The sequence below is a fragment of the Lepisosteus platostomus genome, chromosome 2 (assembly GCF_059453375.1).
Source record: "Lepisosteus platostomus isolate fLepPlt1 chromosome 2, fLepPlt1.hap1, whole genome shotgun sequence".
NCBI classification, from domain to species: Eukaryota; Metazoa; Chordata; class Actinopteri; order Semionotiformes; family Lepisosteidae; genus Lepisosteus; species Lepisosteus platostomus.
This window is the reverse complement of record NC_142612.1, coordinates 14388129-14398812: the sequence shown is the minus strand read 5'-3', so window position 1 is coordinate 14398812 and position 10684 is coordinate 14388129. Positions and strand designations below refer to the sequence as shown.

General features: G+C 43.0%; 1 protein-coding gene across 4 annotated transcripts in view; it reads right to left on the bottom strand.

The window, feature by feature from the left end:
• Positions 1–867: 867 nt before the first annotated feature.
• Positions 868–10684, bottom strand: part of nhsb (Nance-Horan syndrome b (congenital cataracts and dental anomalies)) — a 156123-nt gene continuing 146306 nt past the window's right edge. For all 4 annotated transcript variants that reach the window (XM_088599367.1, XM_088599378.1, XM_088599387.1 and 1 more), the window contains 3 exons: positions 7338–10364; positions 6616–6739; positions 868–5618 (listed from right to left, as the gene is read on the bottom strand). In XM_088599367.1, the coding sequence (XP_088455493.1) occupies positions 5033–5618; positions 6616–6739; positions 7338–10364 (3737 nt within the window). In that variant the 3' untranslated portion in view covers positions 868–5032. The remainder of the gene's footprint in view (positions 5619–6615; positions 6740–7337; positions 10365–10684) is intronic.

The following is a 10684-nucleotide window of genomic DNA, read 5'->3' as shown; positions in this document are numbered from 1 at the left end:
CAGGGTAGGTAAATTAAGACCGGTGCTGATTTCCTTAGGGTCTGAATTTTTTGTTTTTGTTTTAGTAGGGATATTGAAACATCCACATATCCGTCTTAATCTTTTTCCATTCCTAGTCACGATTGTACGGGACAGGGGTCCCAGATCCACAGTCTATGAAATTAGTGCCCATAATTTGGCATGTTAAAGATTTCTAAGGCATTTACAGCCAGTTACTTAAGAGAGGCACATGATATACAAAGTATACAGGGGTTGGACTCCGGGAACGGGAAAAATCCTACAAGTATCCATTATAGTAATATGCAAATTAAATAGCTGAGAGATTTGAGTGGAAACACAGCCAAAGGACGCTGCAACCTTCAGCAAATTCAGTTTAAGGCATCTTTTTTTTAAGGCAGACCCCTGGGGAAACGCGTTGTCGTGTCCACGGATCTCCCTGTTCACTGGTTCTTGTTTCATTCGTCTCGGCGATGCAGTGCTATGACTTGTAAAAATTCGTCTGCCATTATGTTAAAGCAGCAGCAGTAGAACGTCTTGGAAAAAGGCGAAGGTCCGTCAGTTCATCAGGGGCAAGCGCTCCCTTATTTATAGAAATAGATGACATTACATAGGAATCATAGTGGCACGGCATTAGAATCTCAAGTGAAAAGACCGAGGGCTGCACTGAGTAATCTGACGTGTTTAATAAGGCAAAAATTCGGGCATTTGATGGTACTGTTATAAATCCTGGCTATACAGTAGTATATGCACTTGTCCGTCATCTTTCAAAACGCCCAGTGTGTATTAGCATTGTATTTCAATGTGAAGAGCGCACACAGAAGCCATGCATGTATTTTGTTTAGTAAAGAATACACTTGTGGTCATCAGTATTTTTCGATGCAGTCACATTTATTGGCCTTTTCTATGCACAATTACTAAGCAGCCAGATGCCCTGGCAGATGGTTGAGAGATTTACAATGGAATTTTCACAATGTTTACTAAAAAATAAATACAAGACTTAAAGTGTTGCACAGCTCAAAAATATACAAAGGCTTGGAATTAATGTAAACTTTGAAAACATTTTACAAAAGAAGCATATTTGCAACAATTTAAAAAGATCATATTTACAAATTTGTACAAAAATACAAAATAGATGCAAATCCATTTACCTGTAGCTTTCAGCCAGAATGAATTGCGTCTAGTACCAGAACAGTTACACTGTAACCTTCTTTTTTTGTTTTATTTTTACACAAATAACCAAAAACCTCTGAATGTTGCTTACACCTGTACACTTCGGAAACCCTTTGGCAAGAGCATGTACTGTGCTTTCTCGCCTCTGCACATTTGATAATGGATCATGTTGAGCTGTTAAATGGAAAGTCAAACAGTCTTAAAAGAAACCCTATATAAATAACTCCTGGTACAGCAAGAAAAAAAAAACTTCAAAAACTTCTCGATATCAGTGCAAATGTCAGATTTGTTTAATGCTGGAATGATAGTTCACAACTAATTTCTCATTGTGTACCCTGTTAAAACAATGGCAGTTACAACAGTCCTACATATATTTCAAAGAGAGTTTTCGAAAGAGAAAAATGACCTATTTAAAACTTTTCCTAGCACTCTGTAGTGGTGTTGTCATAACCTAGGTATGTAGTAAAGGGGAAACAGCATAGTTTCACTTGTTTGTTTATCTTTACTTTTAAGGCCAAAATAAAGTTGAAAGTTATAGCACTACTATGGGTACTGCTACACTGTAGTGCCATTTAACGGTGTCTCGGTAGACTAATAATATGGCTACATTGGTACATCATTTACATTTTTAATTCATGTCACTAGTGATCAGTTAACAAGAGTATATTCTAACAAATATAATTTCTTTATTTCTATTTAACACAAGCAGTGCCCTGGAACAATGGGAAATATTGGCAATAAGCAATTCTTATTTATGGTGGCAAAACAGTACTTAGCTATGCACATTTAAATTTGAAAGCAATGGGCACTTCTAGGATGAAATTGGATTTTTTTCATCTCACATCAAGAATATTCAAATCTTTGCAGTGATTGAAATGCCAACCGATATAAATTCCACTCAACCAGTGTCTACTTAAATAAAGCTTTGTTTATTTTGTGTCTCTGTAGATAATCTTTATTAACAAAATAAGTCTCTAGATAAAATATCTGGTCATTAAAAATAGCTTCTATTTCTTTTTCTCTCAATATCTAATAAAGATTTAATAGATTTATAAGTATAAGCCCAATGTAAGAGACTGTAAATTCGTAAAACCTTTAACTCACGCTATGTCTTCCATTTTTTAAGTAACAAAAATAAATAAATCTCAGTTTAGTCCTTTGCTAAAATGAAATGATCAAAAGAAGCAATGATATTACAGTTGCAACTGATAAAAGCATGAGCTCAAAAGAAACAGTGAACAAAGCCATATGTGAACAGCAGCTGATAATTTAATATATACCTATGCGTTTTAAGAAGTTCACACTTCCTGAATCTCCTTCTCTGCAATGATATTAGTGGTGTATCTTAACCCTTCCCCCTACCAGTCCTACCAAAATTGGAAAATGACAGCTATCATTGGTCTTAATAGAGCCAGAATTACACCATAATTTGTCAACAGTGTGTGTCTGTGTAATTTCCAGCACTAGATCTGCAGTATACCTGCCAAACACTAAAAGCAAAGCTAGTATTAAGCATATGTTTTGTCACAATACTGTTCTTACTTCTAATACTCCACAGACTTCAAAGACCTGTAACTGGGTAGGGCCTGGTGGATACTGTGGTTGCCACGGTTACCTAATGACAATGGCTATAGACATCATTAAGGGATAAGAGTTAAAATGACCACAAAAGGTTGAGAGACATATCTTTATCCTCTACTTCACTTTCCAATTTTCACTTCCCACGCTTCATAGCCACATCAAACAAACACACAAAATCCCTTACATTGCATCGTCTGCGGACCACTCTCTCTTTCGGTTTCACCTCTAGCATCCCTTTTTAAGACTTATCTCATTCCTAGTTCCAACCCAGCCCGACTTCACACTCCCCTTTCTACCTCCCTCATATACCAAAATACCTTTAAAAAGATCACCCAGTTACCAGTTTATTCACTTACCAATTAACCCCACTCTAGATTACATTTACTAAAAAAGGATCACACACTTTTTACAGCTATCGAACACACCGATAATACAAGGTCAAGCAATCTGTTTTCCCTACTTATTAATAACATTACGGTCTCTTTTAAAATTCGAAACCTCCTTTTCAAAAGTCCACTGGTTCTTATTGCATGCTGATGAGGAAAAGAATTGAGAAACAAAAATGCACCAACCTGACCATTTGCTGGTCAGAGTACACTTACAGATTATGGCATTAATGAGTGTGATAACTACTGACTTCACAGCTTTTTCCTTGCTTAGCTTACACAGTGTCATTTCTTGCGAATCAGTTTTAATTCTCTGAGTGTTTCTTATTTAAGAAGTAAATCACCCTAGCTCAAATCTGTATTCACCTCAAAGGGAATAACACTAGCCCCAAATTAACAGTGTATAGGATTGCAAAGGTATTCACAGAATACATTTCTTATTTCATTTGCCTGCATTTTCCCTTAGCATCCACTTTACGCTAATGTTACATTAAGTCAAGTAACAATCTGCAGCAGTAACTTCCATATTAGAAGGTTAATCCCGTCTTAGGTCATTAAGAGAATACTTCAGGTATGTCCTGGACCTCGAATATGTGACGACACAATAAACATAAGCTGCACACTCATCACATTTCTGGTTGTTTCGTTAAAAAAGAGCACAACTGAATCTTCTCACTAAAATAGACTTGCATCAGCAAAGGTAGCTCAAGCCAGTTCTGAGATGTGTGACAACCTAGGCTACTAAAATGTACAAAGACTGTAGACCCCTCGACCAGCCCCACAGTCTTTCTTTCTTCTGTGCCTCAGTCTATGTTTTAGCTACCTTGCAAGTTGGTGTCATTTTTATTCATACATATATTTTTTATTTGGAATCTTTATATGTATTATTTACACAATGGCAATTAAAAGAGATTATCAAGGGATACTTATGGATAATCAAGATATCAAGTGCAAAGGAGTTATAGGTTTGAAAACCTAAAGCTTTAGCCAAACGTATTAAAGATCTCCTGTAAAGGAGGAATGCCGGTCTTCATTGACGATGCTCACAAATACCTGTATAACGTTTTAAAATATCAAATCCCCTGTATGTTAAGACCTTCGGAGCATAAAGGCCACATTTAGATTGTCCCTTGTGCACCTGTCATAAGCAGGTTTCATTGGACTTAAGTTTCTATATAATTCTTCCCTTATTATATTAGCATCCATTAAATTCTTCAAGGCAGGGACCCTACATACGTTTTCTGAACCATTACTGCAGTACATTTGTTGAGAGTTTTCAGGATGAGCATGTGCCAGTCTGACTCTTTACAAGGCTAAACATTTTACTCTTGATATGAGAAGGGCTCCCTGTGTTAATTTTACATTACAGCAAAATGAACGTAGCATATGCAGGTAAATGTAGATTATTTAGCTATTAAAAGACCGGTGTTTATTGATATTTAGCTATTAAACGACTGCTGTTAATATCATTTACTGTCCTTTTCACTCTTACAGTTTTTTTATGTGATAATTTCTTGTATAATCAAACATCAGACAATGCATTGTATGCGTCTGTAACTTTAACAGGACAATAGCCTTAAAAAAATAAAATCATAAACTAAAACAGTATTGCCAGTTTATACAACTAATACAGTAATACAGTGAGACAGGTCCATTAAGGTTTTTCGTATTCCAAATCGGGTTTTAGTATCAGCGATCAGTCGAGATCGTTACAAAAGAGAAAGACGGGGGTCTTTTTTTACGTTTTAGGCTCATTTTCCCAATTTGCACAATAGGTATTCCCAGTTCCAATGACATGGACCTTTTTCTCGCTCAACAGGCATTTTTTGTTTAGTTTTTTTTTTGTGTGTGTTTTATTAAGAAAAGTAAAAGAAAAATAGATATGCGAAACATCTCTACGAGGAGCCGGGGGAGGAGCGGTCGTCGTGCGGGCTCCCGTCCGAGTTCTCCGTCTCGCCCTCCGAGATGGCCTGCATGGGCGTGGTGTAGAGGCGGCTGCGCACGCTGTAGCGGCTGCTGTTCGCCGCGGGGGGCACCCGGGACCGGCCCTGCCTGGAGGACGCTGACGTGCCGAAGGTTTTTGGCGAGAACCCCTCCGTGTTGGCTTTGGGGGACGGGGTGGAGAAGGACTCCGCGGCGGGCAGGAGCTGCTGCAGAGGGGAGGGCGGGTCCTCCGGCGGCCTGGGCGCCTCGGGGCTGAAGTCGCCCGGAGACCGGGGCGCGATCGGGCTTTTCAGGATCTCGGTGGCCGACATCCTGTAACTGGAATCAGTGCGGCTGCCCTTTTTCAGCAGCAGCAGCTTGAACTCCTCGTTCGAGGTGCTGGATTTTTTGGCACTCCTGTAAATGGGTCCCGGAGCTCGCTGGGACCCAGTTGGGGTGCCAGGAGAGGTGGCAGGTGAGCTCCCAGACGCCGCTGTAAGCTTGTTTCTCACACTCAGCTCCCCTGAATCCTTCCTTCCCAGCACTTTTCTTTTGGATCTACAAAAAACATTATTGTTAATAATACAGTTATTAAAGGTTTTCTGAAATGTAACAACATCTTAAACCTGCCTGCAGCTACTGTATATCACCCTGCAACTCACAACTGGCAGCCCACTGAAGCTCAGCAGTTTTGAGCCTGGTCAGTACCTGGGCTGGGAGACCAACTGGGAAAAATGAAGGCTGCTGCTGGAAGAGGTGTTAGTGGGGCCAGCAGGGGGTGCTCTGTGTGGGTCCTAATGCCCTTGTGTAGTGATAAGAACACTTTGCTGTAAGAAGGCACTGTCCTTTGGATAACACAAAAAACAAAGGTCCTGACTCTCTGTGGTCATTAAAAATTCCAGGTCATTTCTTGGAAAGAGTAGGGATGTAACCTCAGCATCCTGGCCAAATTTCCCCCTGGCCTTTACCAGTCATGGCCTCCCAATAATCCCCATTTTTGAACTGGCTTCATTACTCTGCTCTCCTCCCCCCTGATAGCTGATGTGTGGTGATCATACTGGTGCACTTTGGCTGCCTTTGCATCATTAGTGCAGCACATTGGTGGAGGGGAGTCCCTAGTACCTGTAAAGCACTGTGAGTGGAATGTCCAGAAGAGCACTTTATAAGTGTGAGGACTTACTATTAATGTCTTTCAAAATTAAATAACATTCATTTTCTTCTTCCTTAAGTAAATCTTTACTGTGATGTTCACTTGCCGGAGGAAAAGGCCAATTCGATTCTAGGACAGTGCTTACGTTATCACATGTTTCCTGTCTTGTGGTTCTGTCCGTTTATATTCTCTTTCAATAAAACATGCAAACTGCTGTAGCAAAATCAACGTAAAAGTTCCAGTCCCAAGTGGGTATTTCTCACATCCACTCTCTAAAGGACCGAAAGACACAGAAAATAGATTCTACAGCTCTGGATATAGTTTTATAAACAGAAAACAGACTCTTCTGGATTAACAAAACACCCCCTCTGCTGTCAGAGGTGGCGGCGATGTCTTTAAACACACCTGTGAATCATAGCAAAGAGATCTTCTGTAGTGCGTAGTTTGTTAGGAGATAGAAAAACACTGTCGTCTTCAGCTTTTGTCTCATCACTCAGTGGCGAAAGTGAATTGTCACTTGGTGTAGACTCTGCAAAACAGAAAATTTCTAGCAAACACTGTCTAGGACAGACTGTTCCCAGGCTTTATGACCTTTATGACCCACCTTCAGGTCGATCACAATAATCATTAAATAAAACAGCCACTCTAACTACTATAAGGGAAATTAAGTATGGCTGTCATGTGTCATATATAACAAACAGTGCAAATTAATGTTTTGTCAGTCTTACTGAAATTACCAAAGTACCACAGCCCACAGTTATCAGTATTTAAAGAAACCTTCAACAGAAAAGGAAAAAAAAAACTTGCTTGGCTCACAGCTAAAACAATTCTACCCATATAAAGGCAGACAAAAATAATGAACTGGAGTTCCTGTCTAAGTTTTCAGAACATCAAGGTTCCATTTTAAAACATTGAAATCTTATTGTAGCTTATTGTTTCATAGTACACTGTGCACATTTACAGACTGTGCTTCCGAGAAAGTCAAGACTTATCCCAAAGCAAATTAGAAAATTGAAGAATAACAAAAATCCAACTCTCCTAAATCCAGTGTGTAAGAAAACAACAGGTTCTCTATCACTGTGCAGACTATGGGCACACTGGACCCTGTTGTGTAGAAAGTAACTAACCTTTGCTGAAGGAATCCTCAGTGTCTGGCGTCCCCTCTTCCCTGCTGTCCTGTGAGGCACTTCTGGTAGGAACACCTGATGTCTCATCATATTCCTGCTCTCTGCTACTTTTATCACTGATTGTGTAAGCTTGTGATGTTTCTGATTGATAAGTTATAATTACAGGCACTTTGTCAATACTGTTGCAAGGAGCAAAGTCAAACTTCTTTGTTGTGTTGCTGGGAGCAGGGGGAGAAACTGCCTGTGTCAGACACACTAAGGGGATTTCAGTAGCTGGCTCAGGTCTTGATGGTTGATTGTGCACTGTTGCTAGGCTGTTACTAGGTAACTGAATCTTTGAACCACTTCTCTCTTGTTCTTCTTCTTCAGGGCATAGAGCATACCCAGACATCCCTTCATAATCCGGCTCCTTCTGAAGCTCTTTTCCTGGGTGACGAGCTTCAGTCCAAATCGGCGGCTTCGATAAAGGATTGTCTTCTGTGCATGACGGGTCTGAAGGAGCTGTAATTGCCGCCATAGCCCCTGAGGGGTCTGAGGCATTTTGTTCTTGCTTGCTTTTAGCACTGTCAAGATATGCTACATCCCTTGTGGGGGGTCTGTCACCCAGGGTAAACAGCATTTGAGAGGACTCCTGAGAATGGGGCTCATAGGATCTGTGGGACATTGGTTTCTTGGATTCTGGAGATTTGTTAGTGGTGGGGGGGGTGACAATTGTCACAGTGGGACATTTAAGCTTAGGGGCAGCCTCAGCAGTCTGCCGGTCCTGGCTCCCTTCACTGGGCTTGCTGACGGATCGCAGCTGGACTGAGCGCAGCACAGTGGGAGTGATGGCCAGAGGGGATGATCCTGGAGCTTCTGAATGTGCTGCTGCAGCAGCAGCAGCAGCTGCTGCTGCCTTTTGCTTTGTCTGATGGATAATGTGCATTGGATTTCTGTGGGCTGAAGGCTTGTTGAGAACATTGTGAAGAGCACTTAGGTCAAGATGGGTCGGAGGTATAATTGGTAGCTCAAGGTCTTTCTTGGATGAGGTGCTTCCATCTCTGGGCTGCTGCTGTTGCTGCAGGGAAGAGAGAGAAGATTTCCTCTCTGGGACTTTCGGCTTCCTCTTGCCACTGGTTGGAGACAGAGGCCCAGGAAAGAAAGCTGAGGGGAAGGAAGATGTTGGCGTCTCCGACTGACTGGAGTACCCACTAGATGGTGATGCCAGGCCAGCTAGCTTCTCGGGTGAAGCCAGCTTGAACTCGTTTTCCACAGAAGGAAGAGATGGAGTGGTGGCTCGTGATCCCGACTGGGAGGTCTGCGATTCGGAGCTCTCTGGCGACTTGATGCATTCAATGACAGTTGTACCCGTAGCAGTGCTGGAGTTGGACAACGATCGGTAGGGATCGTTAGATTTCAAGTCATTGAGGAGCCAGAGATCTGCATAGTCAGACTGTACAGCACCTTCATCTTTAAAGGAGTGGTTATCTGTGGAGCCAAACAATGTGGCATCTGTTACTTCTCCAGCGTTTCCAACTTCCCAGGGCTCTGCTGGCTCATCACCTAAAGTGGGGTTCTCCAACTGGCCTGGGGAGCTGGCCAAGTCCAGCTGCAGCTTCATTTCCCTGGAAGACAAAGGCAGGGGCTGCCCACTATTTATCTTTGGTTCTTTCTTGTCAGGAACATTTGCACCACTGCTTGTTTTCTTCAATGATGAACTGCGTTTTGGTGGGGCTGGCTTCACCTTTGGTTTTTTGAATGAAAGACTCTGTCTTCCTGTTGTTCTATGACCCTGGTACTCTTGCTGAGGGTATCTGTCCATACTAGGTGCAACATTTGCGCTCTGGCCACAGTCTGTGCCCATGGCTGCATAGTTATAAATATAGCTTTTGCTAGCTTTAAGACCACAGTCAAAGTGCATGGAGGTATAGTAGCCTTCTGTGTCCACAGAGAAGTGCGAACTTGAATCTGCTTTCTCGGATGGTGGCTTGTCCATGAAACTTTCATATGTTGCCATGCTTGTGAAACTTGGGCACTCAAGGCTGCTCTCATCCTCCCTGGAACGCTGAGGGCTGAAATCCTGGCGGCAGGACTTATCATGCTGATGGTGAAGGTAGTTCCACTCACCATCACTCACGTTGCTCATGCCTGGGTCATCCAGCAGGTCAGTTACCGTGGAGGTAAAGGAACTCGCCCTGTGGCCTCTGACTTTGTCAGTCTGGTACGGGTCAATAATGAAGCCAGTGGGGTCATCGTTGACGTGAGGAGCAGTATTCAGCGACAGCTCCGAATCACAGTGTGAAGATCCCGTCAGGGGTGGTGAAGCAGCAGGGGGGATGGTCTCTGAAGTCTGTGAGGGGCATGTGGAGCTGCTCCCACTCCAGTTGCCACTGGAAGACTGATGGTCCTCCTTGTGGTCTATCTGGCTCCCCAAAACTCCTGTAGTAGAAATTGAGTGAATGGGGCTGCTGAAGGTATCTGAGCTGGAAGAAATCTCACAGCTTCCCATATCCACCTTCCTGGGGAGCCTGGACCGCCCTCTTTCATTCCAGTTGTGATCTGGGCTTCCTACATGTTGTTTGCACTTCAGCCCGACCAGCTGATGATCTGGCATAGCCTGGTCATCTGTACTTTCTTCCTCATCCTTCAAGATGCGCTCGGGTCCCGGCAGGAACTCTTCGGTCTCGTACGGAGACAGCTCTTCGTCGCTGTCGTGGTCTTCGTCCACGAGCCGGCCCCCCTCCCGGGGCAGGCTGCGCGAGCGGAGGCGGCTGCCCACCGTGGCCGCGAACATGGCGTCCGAGTTGTCCGGCAGCGATGTGATGTTGCCGGTGGAGTGGGATAGAGAGGTCGGGATGCCCTGGCCTCTCTGGGCTCGTATTCGCCGGCGTGAGGGCGCCGCAATTAAGATGTCATCCGTCTGGCACCCCGAGTCCTTAGTGGTTGACCGGCCATTGATGGAAGTAAGCTCTTCGCGGCACAGAGAAAAGTCCGGATTGGTGTGTACGATCACGTTCCGCTCTCTCGCCACTGGAGATTCGTCAGAATCTTGTTTTGGGGCAGGTAAAAGAGGTTAAGGTCACATGGAGCAGCTGAGACACATTCCTGATTCACGTCTCAATGTATTTAATTCAACCGACAGTGGTTCCTCGGCTATGAACCATGATTTTGTCTCTCTGGAATTGTGCTGCCAATACCTTTGAAATAAGTTGCTTAGAAAGTGCTTTGTTAAGCCCACGCTGATCTAATGATAGGATCGATATGAAAGGTACATGCATGGCTGCAAGAATTAAACTGGCAATCTGTAAAGTAAATAAACTATTTTTTAGGTTACATGCATCTACAGTTTAAAACTTATATATACATTA